Source organism: Salvelinus sp. IW2-2015, linkage group LG22 (genome assembly GCF_002910315.2).
Source record: "Salvelinus sp. IW2-2015 linkage group LG22, ASM291031v2, whole genome shotgun sequence".
In the NCBI taxonomy this organism is placed as follows: domain Eukaryota; kingdom Metazoa; phylum Chordata; class Actinopteri; order Salmoniformes; family Salmonidae; genus Salvelinus; species Salvelinus sp. IW2-2015.
Window position 1 is genome coordinate 6,472,750 of NC_036862.1, and position 25,648 is coordinate 6,498,397.

Genomic DNA, 25,648 nt, shown 5'->3' on the forward strand with positions numbered 1-25,648 from the left:
TTATCTTTGAAAGAAACAGGGTCCTAAAAAAGGGGCGTTTCTTTTTTTTGCTAGTTTATGAGAAAAGATACTGAGACAAGCGAAGTCTCCCAAACCCCTAAACGGAAACTCTCAGCTCAAGCAAATGTCCAAATGTCCCTCCCTTCCAAAATGTGAAAGATACGAACACCTGTGAAATCTGATTTGTCCAAAATGATCAGTGATAAGAAAATCTGCACACTGGAACAAAGTTCCTCGTTAGTCGTTGCATCCCACAGTCTGTTGACAGACTCTACGATACCATCTATGTTGCGTGCATCTGTCCACGAGATGTTAGGCTAGAGGTACCCTCTGTGGGTGATGGGGGTTCAATGTTTGGGTAATACTACCCCCTTCATAGGTCTTCAGATTATCCATCTAGCCTTTTATTTTTTAAACTCCTTTGCATAAATACTTCTGATGCATGACCAGAAGAACATGTGTGCGCCTCTGCGATGAAGGAGATTCATATAAATGTTTCAATACTCCATCACTAGAGATCTGGTTTAACCTTCAATTACCAGTACTGTATTACCCAAATTCATTTTACCTCAATATTTTGTACATTTCATTCAATTCAATCATTCAGAAAAGGCATTAGAGGCCTGGTTCTGACTGTGCTGTTGCATCCTACAGTGAAGGTGGGGCTAATTAGAAACTTGACTGGTTCTATAGACTGGTGAAATGAGAATGGAAGACGTTCAACGTTGTGAATACAAATCTCAGACGTGTGGATGATTCAGTGGGCAAAAAGAACAGAACATTTGAAATGAAAAGAAAAATTGTGGTTTTAATAGTCTCAGGTAACAGGTTCAGATCAGCAAGCTGCATGTCAACTCACACATACTGTGTACCACACACACACACACCCCACCACACACACCCCCCACACCACACCACCACACCCACACACACCAACACACCACACACCACAACACACCACACCCCACAACCCACCAACCCACACACACAACACACCACCACACCACACCACACACCACCAACACCCCACACCCACACCAACAACACCTCACACACACCCACCACACACACACCACACCACCCACAACCCACGTCATTGAGGCCACAAAAAAGTGCCATCATTTCCCTCACCAACCCCAACCCCACTTCTACCACAGGGAACAACATCCGATTCCCCAAGTGTTTGGGGCTCATGAATAATGATTGAATTCTAGTTTGATGGAACTCTAACCTCTGACCCGGGGACTGGGACCCTTGTCCTAGGCTTTTCCGGTGAACTTCCAGTCCGCTGGGGGACTCTATTCTGAAGTGTTTTACTCCTCTGTCAGATATACAGCTGTTTCATTAAGGGGAACACACAGGTCTCCCTAGCGTTCGAAGGTTCCCAATTCAGTTCTTATTACTTTACTGGGGACTTGCCACCTGGTTTTCCTCTAATTTCATTCAAAGCCCACCAATTCCCAACTTCATGTAGGTTTCATTATTAACGCTGTACCCAACAAATTCATTGGGTGAGTGTTTTAAAACCCTTTCGAAAACAGGCAAACAAAACTCCCGGTTCCCCAAGATATCCCACTTCCCGTTTTTCCTTTTGCATCCCTCACCCCAACTTAGGCAAACCTACCCTATCCCACCATTAACAGTATTACCAGTAATAATTCATATGTTCCCAACCCCCATGGTTTGGGACTTCCCTATTAAACAAACCCCCCCCCCCAACGTTAAGACACTAACAGCTTACAGACGGTAGGCAATTAAGGTCACAGTTATGAAAACTTAGGACACTAAAGAGGCCTTTCTACTGACTCTGAAAAACACCAAAAGAAAAATGCCCAGGGTCCCTGCTCATCTGCGTGAACGTGCCTTAGGCATGCTTCAAGGAGGCATGAGGACTGCAGATGTGGCCAGGGCAATAAATTGCAATGCCCGTACTGTGAGACGCCTAAGACAGAGCTACAGTAAGACAGGACGGACAGCTGATCGTCCTCGCAGTGGCAGACCACGTATAACAACACCTGCACAGGACCGGTACATCCGAACATCACACCTACGGGACAGGTACAGGACGGCAACAACTGCCCGAGTTACACCAGGAACACACAATCCCTCCATCAGTGCTCAGACTGTCCGCAATAGGCTGAGAGATGCTGGACTGAGGGCTTGTAGGCCTGTTGTAAGGCAGGTCCTCACCAGACATCACTGGCAACAATGTTGCCTATGGGCACAAACCCACCATTGCTGGACCAGACAGGACTGGCAAATAGGGCTCTTGGTTTTGTCTCACCAGGGGTGATGGTCGGATTCGCGTTTATCGTTGAAGGAATGAGCGTTACACCGAGGCCTGTACTCTGGAGCGGGATCGATTTGGACGTGGAGGGTCCGTCATGGTCTGGGGCGGTGTGTCACAGCATCATCGGACTGAGCTTGTTGCCATTGCAGGCAATCTCAACACTACAGGGAAGACATCCTCCTCCCTCATGTGGTACCCTTCCTGCAGGCTCATCCTGACATGACCCTCCAGCATGACAATGCCACCAGCCATACTGCTCATTCTGTGCATGATTTCCTGCAAGACAGTAATGTCAGTGTTCTGCCATGGCCAGTGAAGAGCCCGGATCTCAATCCAATTGAGCACGTCTGGGACCTGTTGGGTCGGAGGGTGAGGGCTAGGGCCATTCCCCCCAGAAATGTCTGCTAACTTGCAGGTGCCTTGGTGGAAGAGTGGGGTAACATCTCACAGCAAGAACTGGCAAATCTGGTGCAGTCCATGAGGAGGAGATGCACTGCAGTACTTAATGCAGCTGGTGGCCACACCAGATACTGACTGTTACTTTGGATTTTGACCCCCCCTTTTTTCAGGGACACATTATTCCATTTCTGTCACATGTCTGTGGAACCTGTTCAGTTTATGTCTCAGTTGTTGGAATCTTATGTCCATACAAATATTTACACATGTTAAGTTTGCTGAAAATAAACACAGTTGACAGTGAGAGGACGTTTCTTTTTTTGCTGACTTTATATCTCCCCAAGAACCTAATTGAGCATCTGGCACAATTTACGTGAGATATTAGTTCTGCGTTTCCGAGATTACGTCTAGCCTGACAGCGTGTTTGGGAGCAATGACTTAATAGGTGCCCTTCTAAGAACAGTGAATGACTTTGCTTGGCTACCCAAACTCCTTTCTCCGGGCCAAACACTACGCCACTACCACAGATGTTAGTTTCTTCTCCGGAATGAGTACCTCCCTGACAATTTTTAGAACGTAAACACATTCTAACCATTCTGATTGGTCCCAGAAACCGATGGGTTGGGCCAGAGCCAGAACACACATGGGTAAAGCGGTGTTTGGAAAATGTGTCATTGGCTTTGATACTGGGGGTTCGAGACGATCCAATCGCTGATGACTTTGTTTTGTACAACACCCCTCGTTTTGACGTCACCACAAACGACTTAAACGACGACAGTCTCAGACTGAAGTATGTAGCGAACACAGAGCAGCGGAACAACTCAATTTGAGTTGTCAAGGAATGAATCACTAGCTAGATAACTGCTTCTAGACACCTTCTGTAACAAGCCATTAGACTAAAATCAATACTTGTTTTGAGTCATTTCACAATAATGTTAAATCATCATCATCCATTTTGGTGTAAAGAAATATTTCAGAATATGCTGCCACTGAAATGCCCACCTCTTAACATCTATTACTTTAAGGTCCTCACCACAGCTTGGCAGTGTGCTTTAGTCGTGCACTAAACCTGTCAGGTTTTTTATGGGTACATTTTCTTCTGCCTTATAATTAATGTATGTTCTGACTCTGTGTGCAATAAAGTTGGACTTGTATGTTAAGAGTTAGAATTAACTTTATCCCAGGACATGATTAGATGTGACTGTTCACCTACACTTGACATCGCCCTCCCTTCTATAGTATGTTGCACTGATCTCACTACACAGTCCTAGGGATGCCCAGAGACCTGAACACTAGGTAGATGGTGAATTGGAGAATGAGAGGTGAGATGGGTTATGGTTCACAGGAAGACTTTATTAACTAATCCCTTAGAAGAGGCAAGGACAGGAGAGCAAGTCTTATCAAACCTCAAGTTAAATGCCATTACTTTTATTATACATAGACCAACATTAATTATTTTGTATCATCAAAAATCAAATGGGTACCCAAACGTTTAATCTTGCAATAAGATATTAAACACAAAATCTTGACAATTAAATCAACATTTTGACGAGTCTAGTGTTTGACTCCTTTATGTGTTTCCCACCACGTTATGTGTGTGTGTGTGTGAGAGAGAGAGAGAGAGAGAGAGAGAAAGAGAGAGAGAGAGGATAAGACTCCGAGTTTTTAATATAAACGTTTTTAAGCTAAACTAAAAGAAAAAGGGAGTGTTATCGTTGCCATTTGATGACTAGCTTTTTACCACAGGGAGGCGACAAAAGCCAATCCATCTCCTGCAACAGTAATACAGTGTCACAGATTAATAGTGAAGGTGTCACTCCATTTTGATTTTGAATACGACATTTACACTTGATCGACTGTGACTCTGCAGAACTTAATATGCAAATATCCGCGAGGCTGAGATATCTTTAGAATTGGTGATGGTAAAATTAACCAGAAATTACGGAATTGACTGGAAATGCAGAACTGCTTGCTCAGGCCTCAAATATAGTGCAGTAGGCTACATAATGTATGGGCCGAGAGCAAACTCGACCATGTGCCTCACTGGCGTTTCAGTTTGTGCATTTCTAAAAAGTCGACACGTGACAGAAGGAAATTGGGTCATTTAAACTGGTTTACCTTGACAAGTCTCAACATGCCCTTACCTCAAACTAGGCGTTAAATGTGTATTAGTTCCGGTTTGTAGGCATATTGGCTCTGTCTTTTTGTTTAGTCTGTTCTCACTGTAGGACATCGAAATAATATTGCATCAGCCTAAATCTGTTAAAGGTGTGCCACAATTCACTTTCAAACCAGCTGCTTGACAAAGCCAATTAATGTGAACAGTTGAAGGGTTGGGCCTCATTTTTTGTAGAATTATGTTTTGTGTTACTGGCCCTCATTTTAAATAGTTAGTAGGTAAATTGCCAAAGGGGAAATGCGTGTCAAAGTCCTCGAAAAGTTGCCTTTCAAGTTTTTCCCTTCCTGTTATATATTCTAAAATGAATAGGAACAGGGAATGGTGGGCTACACAATGCATGCCTATTAATTATTTGAGGTGTTCAATATCCTACATTTGAATACAGTACACCAGGGTTGTGAGCAAAAAAAAAAAACATTTTAATTTTTATAATTTTCGTTGTTGGACATAAGACTGTAAAATCACCAGGAAATCAGCTCAAAGTTATTTTAATTTAGAATATTGTTCCCAAGTATTCCCACGCATAAATAAAGAAGCATATGTGATCATATCCCATTGTAGTCAAGATTTGAAATAATTGTGTTTTCGTCTAATCTGTTTTTGTCAAATACTATATTTGTTTGGATTCTTGCGGTCAATTTGCAGTGTACAAATTATTGTTAACTATGTCCAGGACCCCTGGTTGAATAAAATTGGAGACCAGTGCAGTACACAAACTGCCAGGTAGATAACATGTGCAAATTTTTCCACTGGCAGAAGGCGTGTCCATCAACTCGCTCCTTTCAAAACGCAATGGTGGAGGAGAGGGGAGGGAATAGTCAAATCACGCTTGAGGTTATAAAGCACACCATCCTCCTCCAATGTCTAACAGATTATAGTAACGGATTGGAGTATTCAAACCCGGGAGAAGTGACTGTTTTCAACTTTTTACACATAGTTATTATTAGTTCTTTGGGAGATCACAAGACCACTACTTTGATTTATTTTAAAAATAAATGCTATAGACAAATATATTATAGGCTACAGAAGACATTCTCATGGTGCTCTCTTTATTTGCTCCTACTGGAGTAAGGAAAAGGTGTTTGTAACAAGTGCTGAATGTCACCTCCAGTTCCAATGGATTATAACAAGACCATGGCTCCTCCAGTGCCGCCTCACAAACACCAAACTACCCGGCCAGGCGAGGCTCAGGAGCGGGTGTTGAAGTGCGTACTACTCGGCGATGGAGCGGTTGGGAAGACCAGCCTGGTTGTCAGCTACACAACAAATGGCTATCCAACAAAATACGTCCCCACCGCGTTTGATGACTTTTCAGGTGAGCCAGTTAAAACCATCTGTGGCACTATTCTTGGACAAAAATAATGATACATTTTCCTCCTATAGACATGAAATCTGCAACTTCCCAGCCAGATAAAATAATAAACATAAAACATGTTTTCTGTTGCACATTGCTACGTTTTGATTTTGATTATGGGTCAACACCCTTATATTGCACATTGCAATAAAGCCTTAATTGACCATAGTGAACATTTTTTATATTGTAACGGTGAAATGCGCTGGCTCTCCCTTGCAGCCACCCATTCTGCGGAACGAATCACCGAACTTTACTTGCCCAGGAGGCTAACAGCAGCGACTGTCTGTTGTAGGTCTTTGTATTATTGCACGCAAACTATACGCCCTGGTAATTTTATACGTCCTTGCTTGTTGTATGTTCCAGTTGGCAGAGTTCCATTTTCCAAAATGCTGCCACCAGTGAAGTTTTGTCTAATGTACAAAACAGTGGAAAAGTTCATCAGTATACTAGTTGAAACTAACCTCCGTTGGCAAGTGATGAAAACCGCGGCACACACTGACGTTATCGTGTCATTATCACAGGAGAGGCCTATCCTTCCTTTTGAAGTTTTCCCTATAAACTTTGATCTCAGGAAACCTCCACCAAAACACAATGTCTGAATTCATCTAAACTTGCATGACATGATGAGGCTTGATTAGGAAAATGTGACACCCTCTTTATGCCCATCCAAAATGATAATTAGACACAGCTGCCCTTATCCGTTCATCAGCAATATACATCTATTATAACAATTCTATTACTCTGAATACCTTACTAGACTTATTCCAACTGCCATGGAAGGTTCTGAATCAGAATATTGCATATTTTGATAGGCTTATACACACACTAATATTCATCCCTTCCTCGCTGCCCGCAGAAATTGAAGTTGTAGGCCTAAACTGAACAGAACATGCTTGTTGAACATGTGCAGGCATGGTTTTGGATTGCACAACTCTGGCCATTGTTGTCAGCACTTGACCCAAAAGCCACGTCTCTGCTATACTGTAATGGACACATCTGTTGCAATGGCTCTGAGCTGAGATTGTCTTTTGCCCCAGTGACAGAGAGGGATTGTGCAGTTGGGGGCCCCATTTGATGATGTCATGTATCCGTCCCTGGAATCAGAGCCCTCTTTTGAAAGCTGATTTCTGGGCAGTTATGCAACTGCACAGGTGACACTTGGGGTAGAGGAAAGAGAGGGGGAGGGCAGGGAGTTTTGGGCCCAAGTAGAATTCAAGGCAGATCATATGTCAGGGATTTGGGAATGATTGCACACTGGGCGCTGGGTTTAATGAGGAGAAGTCCCTGCAGCTCTTTGATCAGGGGGCGTGACCGTATACCCCGGGCGCATTGTAAACGCTTCCATAAGCTTCACCACATTGGGCTCTTTTGAAACATGGCTTATAATGAAACTGCTAGTGGCATGACTCATAGCACTCTTCCAATCTGGAGAGGGTAATTGGGAGAGTCACTAAACAAACAAATCGGCTTTGTTTTCCTCTGTAGACCGCTTGGCAGGGCTTTCAAAGCTTGAAAGAACACAGAATATGATATGAAAGAGTAGTTATTGCCTTTACTTTAACTGGGCGAGTGGGCGGTCGAGACAAGGCCCCCACTCTGAGTTAGGGGGATGGGTGAGGTTTCTGTCCACTGTGTCCAGTAGGTATGAAGTATGTCAAACTGGCTTGTCAGAGGCCTCTCTCTCCCTCTGTGTGTGTGCATGTTTGTTTAAAGTGTCTGGTGGAGTAATGGGGAGGCAGATGGGACAATAGCTCTGCTGACAGCAGGTGATTTAGCTCTCTCTCTCTCTCCCCTACAGCGGTGGTGCAGGTGGACGGACACCCTGTGAGGCTACAGCTCTGTGACACTGCTGGACAGGTGAGAACAACAGCCTCATATCGACATGCAGCAGAGCAACCTTCCACATACTACATGCAGTGCTTCCACATAGTATGCTTCGCCAGTTGATGCTGCATGGCTGTGTCCATCAGTCTCTGTCACATGCATGTAATGCCCAGAGGAGAACGGATGCTGAGCCCCCCTGAACTTCCCCAACGGCCGTTCTCCGCCTTCTGCATGGTTCTCATACATGTCACATGATTTTAGTGTCAGGGACAGTGTTGGCTTTTGTCCACCACTCTTGCATGCTGTCTTTGCTGGCGGGTATTGCTCAGGGCAGAATTCTGGGGCACCGTCTTATTTCCCAGGCTTTCCCACAACTCTGTGGCAGCTGTGGGGCCCGCTGGTGTCTCCTGGGAATGTCTCTCTAACACCCCCCCTAGAGAGAAATGAATTCCTGGGCTTTGATGCCACTCTACATCTGAAGTGGGAACCAGGCAAATCCATTGGCATAGCTTTTGGGGATGGGGGTTGGGAGGGGGGATTTGGGAAAGGTTAGAGGCGTTAGAACGGCGGGAACTCATTAGAACAGATCTGGGTTGAAGCCACATTGTGTGGCAACCGCTACGAGGGAGGGAGACGACTCAATCGCAGAAAGTAGCTGTAAATGCATGTTTTTTTTTTATCTCGTTCTGCTCTCTTCCTCTTTTCCCCACACCCCCTTTCTCTGTAGTTGTGCAGGCATAGGCAGGCACGGTTGGTGTAACTGAGAGTTGTGCCCCTGAGCTCTGAGCGTCATGCCAAGCCTTTTTAACATGGTTAGATTGTTCTAGAAAGGGAACAGGTTGTGAAAGCCCTGGTGTTTTCTCTCTGGGCATGGGTGGTGTCGTAATCTCATTCTATAGCTACAACCCAGAGAGCATAGTTTAGTTTAGTTTATTGGGATCCCCATTTGCTACTGCACATGCAGCAGCTACTCTTTCTGGGGTCCACGTAAAATGTACAAATACATGACAAAGTACCAAACCGTAGTAGAGAAGAACAACATAAGATATACATTTTGAATTTCATATAATATGTTTGGACACACCTACTCATTCCAGGGTTTTTCTTTATTTTTACTATTTTCTACATTGTAGAATAATAGTGAAGACATCAAAACTATGAAATAACACATATGGAATCATGTAATAACCAAAAAAGTGTTAAACAAATCAAAATATCAAAATATATTCTTCAAAGTAGCCACCCTTTGCCTTGATGACAGCTTTGCACAATCTTGGCATTCTCTCAACCAGCTTCATGAGGTAGTCACCTGGAATGCATTTCAATTAACAGGTGTGGAATTTATTTCCTTTGATGCGTTTGAGCCAATCAGTTGTGGCAAGGTAGGGGTGGTATACAGAAGATAGCCCTATTTGGTAAAAGACCAAGTCCATATTATGGCAAGAACAGCTCAAATAAGCAGAGAAATTACAGTCTGTTACTTTAAGACATGAAGGCCTTTGGTCTGATGATTTGTTTAACATGATTCCATATGTGTTATTTCATAGTTTTCATGTCATGTCTTCATCAATGCCTAAGAAGACTTGACTGTGTTTGGTTGAGTGTAGAGTTCACAACCATTGGAACGAACACAAGGCCCCAACACTTCACAGCGTACATGCACTGTAGTGAACTCCACACTGTTCTCGTAGGGCTGCACGGATCTGCCCACTTTGTACACAACTTCTAAATCCCCCACTCTCACAGTCAGAGACCTGGGGGGAAAAAACAAGCAGATAAAGTCAACTAACACCTACTGTACATATATGTACTTTCATAACAGAAGAACAGATACCACAGCCTGAGAAAGCCTGAGATAAACAATAGCAACGTGGCTATTTGGTCATTCTCGCGAAACGGTAAACAAACAAAAAAACATCAAGTGTCATTTTTTACGAAATGTCCTCTTGAATCACTGAGATTAGCATCTGTACTTATCTATTTCATAATTATTATGTTTTTTGATCAGATATTATGCATTTTACCCACGTTTTCATACAAAAAGTCCCAAAAAGTAATAAATAAATCAATATTTCGGATATTTTTTAACATTGCTCCCCTAATGAAAATACTTGCGTTAAACATAACACTGAAGAAAAAAAATAGGTCTAAAGAAATTATACAATTATTATAAAAAATATACATTTGAGCTCTTTAGCCATTTCTTTAATGAGAAGGCCAAGTGGGGTAAAGTTTTTTTGTAAACTTCAACTTGTATACCATTTTTATGATTTATCGACAAACTACAGCAACATATTGTGTTTTATTCAAATAATGTTTTTCTAAATAATGTTTTAAATAAAATTACCTGAATTTAATCTGGATGCATTTCGGTAATGTGAATTTGGGGTGAAAATGTACAAAGTTCAGGCGAAAATGTCTAATGTATTTAAAATAAGACCCTTTCCCCAAAACTAAACATCTTAGTCCTCAGAATGATAGTTGATTCTTGCAGATGCATCATGGTTTTGTAACTCAATTTGCTACAGACATTTTAAAACTGGATTCATAAGAATTACCCTGTTAATTAAACAGTCACTCCCTGCTCCGAAAGATTGATGCGTTTTGTATGTTAGCCAATATCTCTGCGCCATCACCTCAGTTTGCAGACACTTAAGGCGAAAGTATGATTTGGAAAGGAAAAGTGTGTGAAAAGTCTTTCACTCAGAGGCTCCTGAATATAAAAAAGTACCTTTCCATGTCAGGCTTCTGAAAGTGGATAAAGAGAGAGGGGTTTGTGTCAAGTTTCTGCCAGCCTTAATCTGTGTACTCAAGGATGTGGGAGGCCCTTGTTATCCAATGTTCTGTGGCTCCTCAATGTTAATTTGGGAAATCAGTTTGGCTTTACTGCTCAACATAAACAGACTTTTCTCACACAGTTTGTTATCGAGAGATTATCTCCACCATTTATTTTCAACTGACATTCTGCCTGCTTGGTTAGCATTGACCTATAAAGCGATTACTGAAATGTGTTGGTTTGAAGCTGGTTTGTTTGTGTGAACTTTGAAGTGAAATACATCGCACACTAGAGTTGGTAAATCTCAACTAACTAGGGATTAGGTGCTTTGGAAAGTGTTTGTAATACCTTGATGGATTTTATATAACATCATCCGTGCTTGGATCTGCAAAACCTAAAGACGATTCATTTCAGTATCCAGCAGTTTTTTAAAAAGAGTATTTTAGAAGTCACTGCTGGTCTATCCACTCTCCCACTCCATCGGTCTTCTTCAGTCTTCTATAAACATACATTTTTGGGGGGGAAATATAGTTGCCTAAACAACTTCTCCCATACGCTTTTTTTCCCCTTCTGCACTTGTTTGTCAATGTTTATGCCAAGTCAACTTTTTTCAAGATACTCAGTTCACCATTTGTTTGGGTTCCCATATAATGGCACTGGCCCTGTGTTACTGCTGAATGTCAACCTCTCACTAACCCCCCCATGTCCCTTGTGTGTCTCTCTCCCTCCTCTCTCCTCAGGATGAATTCGATAAGCTCCGTCACTTCTGCTACTCACGCACTGACGCCCTCCTCCTCTGCTTCAGCGTGGTCAGCCCTGCCTCCTTCCAGAACGTCTGGGAGAAGTGGGTCCCAGAGATCCGCCGGCGCTGCCCGCTCGTGCCTATGCTGCTGGTGGGAACCCAGTGTGACCTGCGCGAGGACGTCAAGGTGCTGATCGAGCTGGCCCGCCGGCGGGAGAGGCCCGTGGCCGAGGTGGACGCCCGTACACTGGCGGACAAAGTGGACGCCGTGGCGTACGTGGAGTGCTCGGCGCTCACCCAGAAGAACCTGAAGGAGGTGTTTGACGCGGCCATCGCTGTGGGGATGAAGCACGCCGATAGGAGGGCGCGGCGGGAGAGGAAGGTGCGCAGCACTGCCGATAAGATGAAGACACTGTCCAAGTCGTGGTGGAAGAAGTACGTCTGTATTCAGTAGAGAGAGGAGAGGATATTGACTATGAAACTGGGACTGGAAACGTGTTCCGACAAGCCTATGTTGTTCATATGGATTGAAGGACTTCTGTCTTAGCTCCGCTCACATGACCCCACTTTGGTCAAAATTAGGGTTGCAAAATACCAGGAACTTTCAATAAATTCCCTGGTTTTCCCGAAATCCCAGTTGGAGGATTCCCGAAATCAGAAGGGAATAAGCAGGAAATCGGGAGTCTTCCAACTAGGATTTCTGGAGAACCAGGGAATTTATTAAAAGTTCAGGGAATTTTGCAACCCTAGTCAAAAGGAATGACTAAGGACCCACAGCTTAGTAGAGTGAGGGGATACTCTGGGGACTGGGGGTGAGAGACACTGATTGATGGATTGTAAAGAGACTGACAGGACTGGGCTCCAACCACTCCCTTTCTGCTTGAGCTAGTCTGAACTCTAACGTCTGAGTAGAGTGCTATCGGAGAAGATCAAGGTGTAAACCCATCAGCATGATTGTCAATATAATGGAGCAAAGAGCGAGTTGAACTCTGAGCAATAATGACTTCTATATAAACTAATGGCTGGGGAGGGGAAAAGACTGGGACCTTCATGTACTTTTATACTCCCTCACATGAATTGGCCAAATACAACAAATACAAAAAAAAATATATGCTATATCCTAATGTGCGGCATGCTGTATGTATTCATCCTGTCCTTATACCTTATACATGTTCATTTCTTTTATGTTATCCACCACTCTGTAATCAAACAGCCAGCAGATCTCATTGGCAGAGCTAGACTAAAATAAACTGAGGGATTAACATGGAATTAAACTCAAACCAAATACCGCTACAATACTAATACTACAAGCTACAATACATTCATATCTACAATCAACTACATTTATAGACTTTAGAGATATTGATAAGAGACTTTTCCACAGATTCCATCTGGCCCTAATCGTCACTGTCAGCAGCATGACCTGGCCCCATGGTCCTCTGGTGGTGGTCATTACGTCAGGTGGTGGAGGCTTACGCCTGGTGTGTGTGTGGGTGTGTTTAACCACATGACCGACTGAGGGCCCTAGCCCAGGTTGTGCATGTCGGCCTGTCTGCTTCAGTGCTACATTTAAGTGTCTGTTGATACAGCTGCTGTCACTGTCAGCAGACCACACAGTGAGGGACTGAGCTCCCCCAGACAGAGAAGAGCGCCTCATCAATACATGTTAATGGTCAGACCTTTTGGAGAGCTTTCAACAACCCCCCCCCCTCCCCCTCCCCCATTGATCTCCACTCAACCTACTTGAGCTGGAGAACTTTGATCGTCATGAGCTCGGCGATTTCCATCCAATAGCCACTCAACTCAACTAATGGGAGTCTAAGAGCTGCCGAGAGCGTTGTCTCACTCTGTCGGGGTGAGGAGATTAGATTGAGGAACACATGGTCATTGAGTGGTGCCCACTGTAAGTTACACTTAACCCAAATACTTCGTTGGAGTCATGCCAATGATGCCATCCAATGTCCTTTAGACTGTACAGGGTCTGATGTCTCTCTTTGTCATTTAAAACTGTAGATGTTCACCCTTCCATGAGAGTCGCAAGGTTTTCACCCCACGGTTGGTCACTATATTTTTGTAATTACAGAACTGTAAGCTCAAATATTGAGTTCACTGGTACTCGTTCTCCTCTCCAGCAACCGTATGATGACAGGGTGAATTGCCGAAGATACCGACTTGTATTTGCTTCTTATTTTTCAGAAGCCTGTCTGTATGCTCTCTATGTATCCCTTTATTTGGGGCATCAGCCATAAAATGCACAGCCACTGATCAACCCTACAAACAAATGTATGAGAAATGGCATGTATATTTTGTATAACAATGTTTTTATAATGTGATACCTATCAGGGTAATGTTGTGTACATTTTGGTCTGTATCTGTCACAAGCTGTCCTGAAAACACCCTCAATGGTACAGAATGACAGATGCGTGTCACTTGTCTGATACTGTCCAGGACTGTTTATAAATCAACAGATCTAAATAAATGTGAAATCTTAACAAAAACATGCCGTGTATCAGTGTTTGTCAGCGTTTTAATGAGAGAAATGTTATCTTTCACCCTGTGTGGAGGATGTGAGGGATTGAATGAATCCGATCTCCCATTGAGTCTAAAAATGAATACTGGTGACACTCCGTGTGAGGTCAAAGGTAAGAACACTATGTAAATGTATACGTTGAGGGAGCATTGTGTAAGTCGTCCCCCATCACACCTTCTGTTTCGAGAATGTGCTGAGTTGTGGTGGACGATCATTGACAATCGTGTTTTAAAGGAATAACTCTGGTTCTCCTGAACAAACAAAGATCTCCAATATTATCTATGACAATCCATCAATAGATCCTATTACAACTGTTGGTAGTCATCAGTGTTTTTGGTGCTGTCTATTATAAATGGAGGAGAATTGCAAGAAGAGGAAGTCTTCCTTCACATCACCACAGTGGAGAGAACGGGCTGATAATTACATCTGGTTATAACCTGTTTTAATGCCGTAATATCTTGAGAGTTGTTGTGTTTGGACGGCAGTTAGGTGTGCATGCAGATTCTGGTGACGGTGTGGGTGGAACAGAGGTAGGCATTGGGCCAGTGGTTTAATTATAATGGTTACAATGTTTCCTGGGCGCTGCACTGGTAGTTTGACACAAAGCTGTTGTTTTTGTCTCTCTCAGAAGGAGACATTACATTGTTTCCAGCCTTTGGTAACGGTGATAAGCAGTATGGTAGAGACGAGGCAGTACTTAACCTTAGCTGTAAAATCTATCTTTCTGATATATAACTAGGCTTGGGCTCCCGAGTGGAGCAGCGGTCTAAGGCACTGCATCTCAGTGCTAGAGGCGTCACTACAGACCCTGGATCGATTCCAGGCTGTATCACAACCGGCCGTGATTGGGAGTCCCATAGGGCGGCACACAATTGGCCCAGCATCGTCCGGGTTAGGGTTTGGCTGGGGTAAGCCGTCATTGTAAATAAGAATTTGTTCTTAACTGACTTGTGTAGTTAAAGGTAAAATAAAAATTAAAAAAGGCCTTCTCAGATAGGAATCTTGAATCCAAGTGTCGGTCACAACGAAAACAAAGAAGATTTACAGTGCAAGATGAAACACCCTTTCTATTTTCAGATTTTACTGTTGTTGACTGATGGTGTGCAACTGTCCGGTTTATAAGATCTCTGTAGTATTGTGAAAGGAGAAAACATGTTCGATGCCAACTGGAATATCTACAAGTCTGGCATCATAACAGGCAATATATACAGTGCCTTAAAGTATTCATACCCCTTGACTTATTCCACATTTTGTTGTGTTACAGCCTGAACTCCAAATGGATAAAAAAAAAAAATAATCTCACCCATCTACACACAATACCCCATAATGACAGTGAAAACATGTTTTTAGTAATTTATGTAAAAAAATGCTGTGCATTCGGAAAGTGTTCAGACCCCTTCCCAGTTTCCAGATTTTGTTATGTTACAGCCTTATTATAAAATTTATTACTTTTTTTTTTTAATCCTCATTAATCTACATACAATACTCCATAATGACAAAACGAAAACTGGTTTTTAGACATTTTTGCAAATGTATTAAAAATAAATAACTGGAATATTATTTACATAAGTATTCAGAACCTTTGCTATGAAACTCAAAATGAGCTCAGGTGCATCCTGTTTGCATTGATCATCCTTGAGATCAATCAATCAAATGTATTTATAAAGCCCTTCTTACATCAGCTGATGTCACAAAATGCTGTACAGAAACCCAACCTAAAACCCCCCAACAGCAAGCAATACAGGTATAGAACCACGGTGGCTAGGAAAAACTCCCTAGAAAAGACAGGACCTAAAAAGGAACCAGGCTATGAGGGGTGGCCAGTCCTCTTCTGGCTGTGCCGGGTAGAGATTATAACAGAACACAAGATGTTCAAATGTTCATAGATGACCAGCAGGGTCAAATAATAATAATCACAGTGATTGTCGAGGGTGCAACAGGCCAGCACCTCAGGAGTAAATGTCAGTTGGTTTTTCATAGCCATCATTCAGAGTATTTCTACCACTCCTGCTGTCTCTAGAGAGTTGAAAACAGCAGGTCTGGGACAGGTAGCACGTCCAGTGAACAGGTGAGGGTTCCATAGCCGCAGGCAGAACAGTTGAAACTGGAGCAGCAGCACGGCCAGGTGGACTGTGGACAGCAAGGAGTCATCAGACCATGTAGTCCCGAGGCATGGTCATAGGGCTCAGGTCCTCCGAGAGAGAGAAAGAAAGAGAGAAAGAGAGAATTAGAGAGAGCATACTTAAATTCACACAGGACACCGGATAAGACAGAAGAAGAACTCCAGATATAACAGACTGACCCTAGCCCCCTGACACATAAACTACTGCAGCATAAATACTGGAGGCTGAGACAGGAGAGATCGGGAGACACTGTGGCCCCGTCCGACGATACCCTCGGACAGGGCCAAACAGGCAGAATATAACCCCACCCACTTTGCCAAAGCACAGCCCCCACACCACTAGAGGGATATCTTCAACCACCAACTTACCATCCTGAGACAAGGCCGAGTATAGCCCACAAAGATCTCCGCCACGGCACAACCCAAGGGGGGGGCGCCAACCCAGACAGGAAGACCACGTCAGTGACTCAACCCACTCAAGTAACGCACCCCTCCTAGGGACGGCATGGAAGAGCACCAGTAAGCCAGTGACTCAGCCCCTGTAATAGGGTTTGAGGCAGAGAATCCCAGTGGAGAGAGGGAAACCAGCCAGGCAGAGACAGCCAGGGCGGTTCGTTGCTCCAGTGCCTTTCCGTTCACCTTCACACTCCTGGGCCAGACTAAACTCAATCATAGGACCTACTGAAGAGATGAGTCTTCAATGAAGACTTAAAGGTTGAGGCCGAGTCTGCGTCTCTCACATGGGTAGGCAGACCATTCCATATAAATGGAGCTCTATAGGAGAAAGCCCTTCCTCCAGCTGTTTGCTTAGAAATTCTAGGGACAGTAAGGAGCCCTGCGTCTTGTGACCGTAGCGTACGAGTAGGTATGTACGGCAGGACCAAATCGGAAAGATACGTAGGAGCAAGCCCATGTAATGCTTTGTAGGTTAGCAGTAAAACCTTGAAATCAGCCCTTGCCTTAACAGGAAGCCAGTGTAGGGAGGCTAGCACTGGAGTAATATGATCACATATTTTGGTTCTAGTCAGGATTCTAGCAGCCGTGTTTAGCACTAACTGACGTTTATTTATGTTTCTACAACTTGATTGGAGTCCACCTGTAGTAAATTGAATTGATTGGACATGATTTGGAAAGGCACACAACTGTCTGTAAAAGGTCCCACAGTTGACAGTGAATGTCAGAGCAAAGACCAAGCCATGAGGTCGAAGGAATTGTCCGTAGAGCTCCGAGACAGGATTGTGTTGAGGCACAGATCTGTGAAAGGGTACCAGAAAAATTCTGCAGCATTGAAGGTCCCCAAGAACACAGTGGCCTCCATCATTCTTAAATGGAAGAAGTTTGGAACCATCAAGACCGCCCGGCCAAACTGTGCAATTGGGTGAGAAGGGCCTTGATCAGGGAGCACTCCACCAATCAGGTCTTTATGGTAGCCAGACGGAAGCCACTCCTCAGTAAAAGGCACATGACAGCCCACTTGGAGTTTGCCAAAAGGCACCTAAAGGACTCTCAGACCATGAGAAACAAGATTCTTTGGCCTGAATACCAAGCGTCACGTCTGGAGGAAACCTGGCACCATCCCTATGGTGAATCATTGTGGTGGCAGCATCATGCTAAGGGGATGTTCTTCAGCGGCAGAGACTGTGAGATCGAGGGAAAGATGAACGGAGCAAAGTACAGAACGATCCTTGATGAAAACCTGCTCAGGACCTCAGACTGGGGTGAAGGTTCACCCTCCAACAGGACAACGACCCTAAGCACACAGCCAAGACAACGCAGGAGTGGCTTCGGGACAAGTCTCTGAATGTCCTTCAGTGGCCCAGCCAGAACCCGGACTTGAACCCAATCGAACATCTCTGGAGAAACCGGAAAATAGCTGTGCAGCAACGCTCCCCATCCAACCTGACAGAGCTTGAGAGGATCTGCAGAGAAGAATGGGAGAAACTCCCAAAATACAGGTGTGCCAAGCTTGTAGCACCATACCCAAGAAGACTCGAGGCTGCCAAAGGTGCTTCAACAAAGTACTAAGTAAAGGGTCTGAATACTTATGTAAATGTGATGTTACAGTTTTTAATTTTAAATTAATTAGGAAAAATGTCTAAACCTGTTTTTGCTTTGTCGTTATTGGCAATTATGTGTAGATTGATGATGGGGGGAAACAATTTAATCAATTTTAGAATAAGGATGTAAAATTGATTGGGTCTGAATACTTTCCGAATGCACTGTAAGTATTCACACCACTGAGTCAATACTTTGTAGAAGCACCTTTGACAGCGATTACAATTGTGAGTCTGTCTGGGTAAGTCTTTCCACACCTGGATTGTGCAACATTTCAAAATTCTTCAAGCTCTGTCAAATTGGTTGTTGATCATTGCTAGACAACCATTTTCAAGTCTTGTTATTGTTCATGTTCCCAATAAAGCTAAGGTAACTGAGCTAAACGACTATCGCCCCGTAGCACTCACTTTCGTTATGTGCTTTGAAAGACTAGTCAAGGATCATATCACCTCCACCCTACCTGACACCCTACACCCACTCAAATTTACATACACCTTAGCCAAATACATTTAAACTCAGTTTTTCACAATTCCTGACATTTAATCCCAGTAAAAATTCCCTGTCTTAGGTCAGTTAGGATCACCACTTTATTTTAAGAATGTGAAATAGCAGAATAATAGTAGAGAGAATGATTTATTTCAGCTTTTATTTCTTTCATCACATTCCCAGTGGGTCAGAAGTTTATATACACTCAATTAGTATATGGTAGCATTGCCTCTAAATTGTTTAACTTGGGTCCAAACGTTTCGGGTAGCCTTCCACAAGCTTCCCACAATAAGTTGGGTGAATTTAGGCCCATTCCTCCTGACAGAGCTGTTGTAACTGAGTCAGGTTTGTAGGCCTCCTTGTTCGCACACACTTTTTCAGTTCTGCCCACAAATTTTCTATGGGATTGAGGTCAGGGCTTTGTGATGGCCAATCCAATACCTTGACTTTGTTGTTCTTAAGCCATTTTGCCACAACTTTAGAAGTATGCTTGGGGTCATTGTCCATTTTGAAGACTCATTTGCGACCAAGCTTTAACTTCCTGACTGATGTTTTGAGATGTTGCTTCAATATATCCACATAATTGTCCTCCTCATGATGCCATCTATTTTGTGAAGTGCACCAGTCTCTCCTGCAGCAAAGCACCCCCACAACTATCTGCCACCCATGCCTGTCCACGGTTGGATGGTGTTCTTTGGCTTGCAAGCCTCCCCCTTTTTCCTCCAAACATAACGATGGTCATTGATGGCCAAACAGTTCTATTTTTGTTTCATCAGACCAGGACATTTCTCCAAAAAGTACGATCTTGTCCCCATATGCAGTTGCAAAACGTATTCGGCTTTTTTTATGGCGGTTTTGTAGCAGGGATACCGACAAACTATGGTCAGTAAACAGAGTTGTTGGTCAGTGATAACATCACTGTTGGAAGGTCATTATTCACTCCTATGACTCATTAGGTTTTGCTTTGCTCAGTGACCAAATAGACCGGAATCAAACAGACATACAAGTATTCTCGTCAACCCCTACGCAGTTGATGGTGTCCATCTAATGGTCCGCTGTTTGTTGTGTGTTACTGTGAACATTTTCAATAGTTGTCGGTATCTGTGATAGATGCTCAAAAACAGTCCCTGTTTCAGATCGCTTGCTCATCCCTGACGTTTCAAATACAAAAAATATTATAATCAGCGGGTGACCGACGTTTGTTGAGAGCTGGATTTTGACACCTGTACTACTCATTCTCCCGACCACTTTCCTTTTGCCTCTGATTCAGTTACCTCTATAAGATTTCTCCAAAACGTGTCTTTGCCAGTTGCTCATATATCCACATAATTGTCCTCCTCATGATTCCATCTATTTTGTGAAGTTGCACCAGTCTCTCTGCAGCAAAGCACCCCCACAACATGATGCTGCCACCCCGTGCTTCACGGGTGGGATGTGTTCTTTGGCTTGCAAGCCTCCCCCTTTTTCCTCCAAACAAAACGAATGGTCATTATGGCCAAACAGTTCGTATTTTTTTCATCAGACCAGAACATTTCTCCAAAAAGTACGATCTTTGTCCCCATATGCAGTTGCAAACTGTATTCTGGCTTTTTTTATGGCGGTTTTGTAGCAGTGGCTTCTTCCTTGCTGAGCGACCTTTCAGGTTATGTCGATATAGGACTCGTTTTACTGTGGATATAGTTACTTTTGTACCCATTTACTCCAGCATATTCACAAAGTCCTTTGCTGTTGTTCTGGGATTGACTTGCACTTTTCGCTCCAAAGTACGTTCATCTCTAGGAGACAGAACATGTCTCCTTCCCGAGCAGCATGACAGCTGCGTGGTTCCGTGGTGTTTATACTTGCGTACTATTGTTTATAGATGAACGTGGTACCTTCAGGCGTTTGGAAATTGCTCCCAAGGATGAACCAGACTTGTGGAGGTCTACAATTTTTTTATGAGGTCTTCGCTGATTTCTCTTGATTTTCCCATGATGTCAAGCAAAGAGGCACTGAGTTTGAAGGTAGGCCTTGAAATACATCCACAGGTACACCTCCAATTGACTCAAATTATGTTAATTAGAAGCTTCTAAAGTCATGACATAATTTTCTGGAATTTCCCAAGCTGTTTAAAGGCACAGTCAACTTAGTGTATGTAAACTTCTGTCCCACTGGAATTGTGATACAGTGAATTTTACGTGAAATAAACTGTAATCTGTAAACAATTTTGGGAAAAATGACTTGTGTCATGCACAAAGTAGATGTCCTAACCGACTTGCCAAAACTATAATTTGTTAACAAGAAATTTGTGGAGTGGTTGAAAACGAGTTTCAATGACTCCAACCTAAGTGTATGTAAACGTCCGACTTCAACTGTATCTTCTGGACTAAGGTCCTACACTCAAATAGTTTAATAAGCAGACTGTGGCCTAGAAGAAAGACAGTAAGTCACTCAGCATGTGTGGCCTTGTGGTACAGTAGCCTGTGTTCTTTGAGAAAGCACGTGAAGTGGATAGCCTGCCCAGTTCAAGTCTATAGCAGCTTTGCAGCACATTTAGGTTCAGAAAAGGAACCTTCGCCCTACTGCTTACGTGACGTTCTGGGAAACGTTTAGGTAACAGATGAACTCTGACTCCACATGAAAGAGTTGTTCCATAATCAGTTGGGATGGCTTAAAGTTGGTGAAGTATTTCTCTTGCACTCCTTACATGATTATGACCAGAATTATTAGGCATGAGCCTATGGGAACAGGATTAGAGTTGAACAGGGATTTTGTCATGGACGTCGGGACTCAGGGGCCTGGGTGATCTCAGGCAGTCTCGCCCCATGTGGTCCTCTTGGTAAAGGCGTTGTCTTTGGGATTAGCATTACCCAAGGACTTGTAATGAGATGCAATGTGTCTGGGCCTAATGAGAAGCCTTGGCCGCAGGATTTCAAAGTATGTTTAAGGCCTTGGGTCTTGCGACGATTGCTCCTTTCTTGCTAGAAAGGCTTATGACATGTACATAGTGAGGGGTTCTCACAAAGTTGAATGGCCACATGACCGCGCCTTGACATAGTGAGTGTGAGGTGAGGATGATGGGCCCAGACTGCTTGGTTTCTCTCATAGAGTTAAGCAGTCTTTACGTCCGCCACGTCTTCAGCAATTCTCACCGACTGTCATAAAGACAACATAAAGTCCCATAGACCATGGACACTGCCATAAAGACAACATAAAGTCCCATAGACCATGGACACTGCCATAAAGACAAGATAATGTCCCATAGACCCAATGACCACTAGGCCATAAAGACAGAATAATGTCCCATAGACCAGTGCATAGACACTGACCATTAAAGACAAACATAACATTCCATTAAACCATGGACACTCCATGAAAGCAAGATCAATTCCCATAGACCATGGACACTGTAATAAGACAACATAAAGTCCCATAGACCATGACACTGAATAAAGAGAAAATCAAGTCCAAAACCATGACCTGTAATAAAGACAACATAAAGTCCCATAGATCATGGACACTGTAAGTAAAAGACACAAAAATCCATAGACAATGGACACTCCATAAAGACAAGATAAATCCCATAGACCTGGACACTGCCATAAAGACAAAATAAAGCATAAACCCTGGACACTGTAATAAAGACAACATAAAGTCCCATAGATCATGGACACGTAGTAAAGACAACATAAAGTCCATAGACAATGGACACTGTAATAAACAACATAAAGTCCCATAGACCATGGACACTGCCATTAAAACAAATAATGTCCCATAGACCATGGACACTGCCATAAATACAAGATAATGTCCCATAGACCATGAGCACTGCCATAAAGACAAGATAATGTCCCATAACCATGGACACTGCCATAAAGACAACATAAATTCCCATAAACCATGGACACTGCCATTGAAGACAAGATCAATTCCCATAGACCATGGACACTGTAATAAAAAACAACATAAAGTCCCATAGACCATGGACACTGTAATAAAGAGAAATCAAGTCCATAAACCATGGACACTGTAATAAAGACAACTAAAGTCCCATAGATCATGGACACTTGTAGTAAAAGACAAGCATAGAAGTCCCATAGACCAATGGAAACACTGCCATAAAGACAAGATAAAGTCCCATAGACCATGGACACTGCCATAAAGACAAAATAAAGTCCATAAACCATGGACACTGTAATAAAGTCAACATAAAGTCCCATAGACCATGGACACTGTAATAAAGACAACATGAAGTCCCATAGACTGTGGACACTGCCATGACACTGTCATAAAGCCGACATGAAGCAACATGTGCTTCTGGTCAGGTCAGCTCTGGGCTCGTTGATCGTTTGATGACCTTTTCTAGACATTCCTCTCTGTCTAGTTAGAGAGAGCTAATTGAACTCATCTCACTTTCCCAGGTCCGAGGTCAGTGGCTCGGCCTTTGAACAGCCTCTGGTTGATAGGCCATAAAAAGAGCTATCTCTGACTCTGGACCAGCTGGTCGCTGGTCTGGGTACCATGTGTCATAGTTTGTGTGCATTATTGTGTGTATGCGTTTGTATGTAAACTCAGTGTGGACCTTTTGTTGTTATTCCAGTGGTTCTTCGAATTTGAGCACGTTTGAGCACGCTCACACAAACCAGTATGCTATCATGTGAGTGCTGGTCACATGTGGCCTTTACATTGTTGTCCACCTCCTGTGAATAGGAAGAGATGTAATCCCAGTGTGTAAGCTACAGCGCACCCAGCTGAAAAGGCAATTCATGCTGTGCTGTCTAAAATAGACCAGCTGACCGAAGTATAACAATATCGCTCAGCCTTATCTTGGCTGTTATGGACAGTGGAAACTTCCCTGCATTGTGGATCTAAGTTAATGATTGTCTGCTTATCACCTGGAAGTGAGAACTCTTCCGATGTTTCGATAACTGGCCCTCAAAGTTGAGCAACAAACATGAAAGTTTAGATACAATGCTATTGTGTGTTTCACATTTCCATACGAGTCTACACTGTGTGACGTGAACAGTTTGAGCCGCTTCTCAAGTTGCCTGAACTGTAGTTAGTTTCGGCCCATGGTGCCAAATTGTATCTGGGGCATGAAAAGTTCTCTCTCTCTCGCCTCATTTCTGGTAAACGAAATGGCTGGTGAAACCGGAGCCCGAGAGTAGAGGCTCTGGGGCCTAATTCAATAAGGTTGGGATTTCCAAGACGAACTCTTTGGAGCATTTTGCTCTCCAGCATAGATCCTATTTCCTGGTCTGAATCCAACTGTACCTCTGAAGTCACAACCGGAATGTATGATTGGCTGACGGCAGCGGCCCATTTGGATGTGGTTGTCTGATTGACCTATTGGGAGGTACGTAGTTTTTGTTTTGTGTGCGCTGAGTGGGTTGGTGTGGTGACCTCACCTCACTTCAGCTATGCGATAGTTTCTCTCTCAAGTGTTTTTTTCTCTCTCTTGCTCTCTCCACTCTCGCTCAGTTTTTCTCTTTCTCCCTCTCCCTCCTTCTCTACCTGTATCTCTACAGTAGTTTGTTTTGTTGGCGTTCCCCCTTCTTTGTTTGATGGTCTTGCTCTTTGATCTCTCACCGGTGACAGATAAGTTCTGTGTGTGTGTGTCTGTGTGAGCAACCCTACCTACTGACCTAATGACCCTCCCTCCCTCCCAGGCCTCAGTACTGATCCTATCCTCCATTTCCCTGGCTGTGGGTTTGGAAGAAAGCAAGCCAAACATGTAGCAACCGCCCAGCTAATCTGTCTCATGCTTCCGACAAGAGATGATCTAATAGCTGTTTGTGCCAGAAGTGCAGTTTCATTCACAAAGAAAAGACAGATTGATGAAGTCAGTAAACAGAGTTGTTGGTCAGTGATAACATCACTGTTGGAAGGTCATTATTCACTCCTATGACTCATTAGGTTTTGCTTTTGCTCAGTGACCAAATAGACCGGAATCAAACAGACATACAAGTATTTCTCGTCAACCCCTACGCAGTTGATGGTGTTCCATCTAATGGTCCGCTGTTTGTTGTGTGTTTACTGTGGAAACATTTTCAATAGTTGTCGGTGTCTGTGATAGATGCTCGAAAACAGTCCCTGTTTCAGATCGCTTGCTCATGCCCTGTACGTTTTCAAATACAAAATTATAATCAGCGGGTGGACCGACGTTTGTTGAGAGCTGGATTTTGACACCTGTACTACTTCATTCTCCCGRCCACTTTCCTTTGCCTCTGATTCAGTTACCTCTATAAGAGTTTCCCAAAACGTGTCTTTGCCGGGATCAAGACCACGACCATGTAGGGACTGTCTGTTCTCAGTCCAGTTTCTGATGTTATTAGTAACATACACATGAAGTCTGGCCTGAGGACCCATGGAGGTTTACAGCAAGCCCAGACCCAGCTGTTGGCAGTAATGGGGAGGGTTACATAAGTGTTCCCTTCTCTTCTCTTTGCAGAACGACTCCTCGCTCACACCATGTTGAGCAAAAAGAGGCTTCATCTGTCTCCGAGATAACACCCGCAGAAGGACTTTACAGTCCCGCTGAGCCCGCGGACCAGACTAACAGCAGGGTTGAACTTGTAGCCTTTCACAAGGATTCTCTACTCTTCCTTCTGCGGCTTCTGTCTATCCTTCTTTATGCACCCACTCTTTCTCCTCCCTCTTTCTTTTACTGACTTCATTTACTTAGCTTATTTCACTCTTTCCCTACACTCCTCACTCTCTCCACCTCTGTATCTCTTTCTTTCTCTCACTCACACTCTGTCTGTCTTGCCCTTCATACCACATTTATTTAACATGGCAAGTCAGTTAAGAACAAATTCTTATTTACAATGACGGCCTACACCGGCCAAACCCAGACGACGCTGTGCCAATTGTGCCCCGCCCTATGGGACTCCCAATCACAGCTGGTTGTTATAC

General features: G+C 43.6%; 1 protein-coding gene across 1 annotated transcript; it reads left to right on the forward strand.

Annotated features, from left to right (window-relative positions):
* The first annotated feature begins 5,871 nt into the window (after nucleotides 1-5,871).
* Nucleotides 5,872-12,110, forward strand: LOC111949490 (rho-related GTP-binding protein RhoU-like). Its single transcript, XM_023966723.2, has 3 exons — nucleotides 5,872-6,180; nucleotides 8,018-8,076; nucleotides 11,560-12,110. Exons 1-3 carry the CDS (start codon nucleotides 5,964-5,966, stop codon nucleotides 12,013-12,015), a joined length of 732 nt encoding a protein of 243 aa, XP_023822491.1. The 5' UTR covers nucleotides 5,872-5,963; the 3' UTR covers nucleotides 12,016-12,110.
* Nucleotides 12,111-25,648: the final 13,538 nt, after the last annotated feature.

Bases quoted from the DNA above. Each gene is read 5' to 3' on its own strand.
- LOC111949490 (XM_023966723.2), top strand. From the start codon at position 5,964: ATGTCACCTCCAGTTCCAATGGATTATAACAAGACCATGGCTCCTCCA. The intron at 6,181-8,017 runs GTGAGCCAGTTA...TCTCCCCTACAG, and splicing joins CGCGTTTGATGACTTTTCAG to CGGTGGTGCAGGTGGACGGA. The intron at 8,077-11,559 runs GTGAGAACAACA...CTCTCTCCTCAG, and splicing joins TCTGTGACACTGCTGGACAG to GATGAATTCGATAAGCTCCG.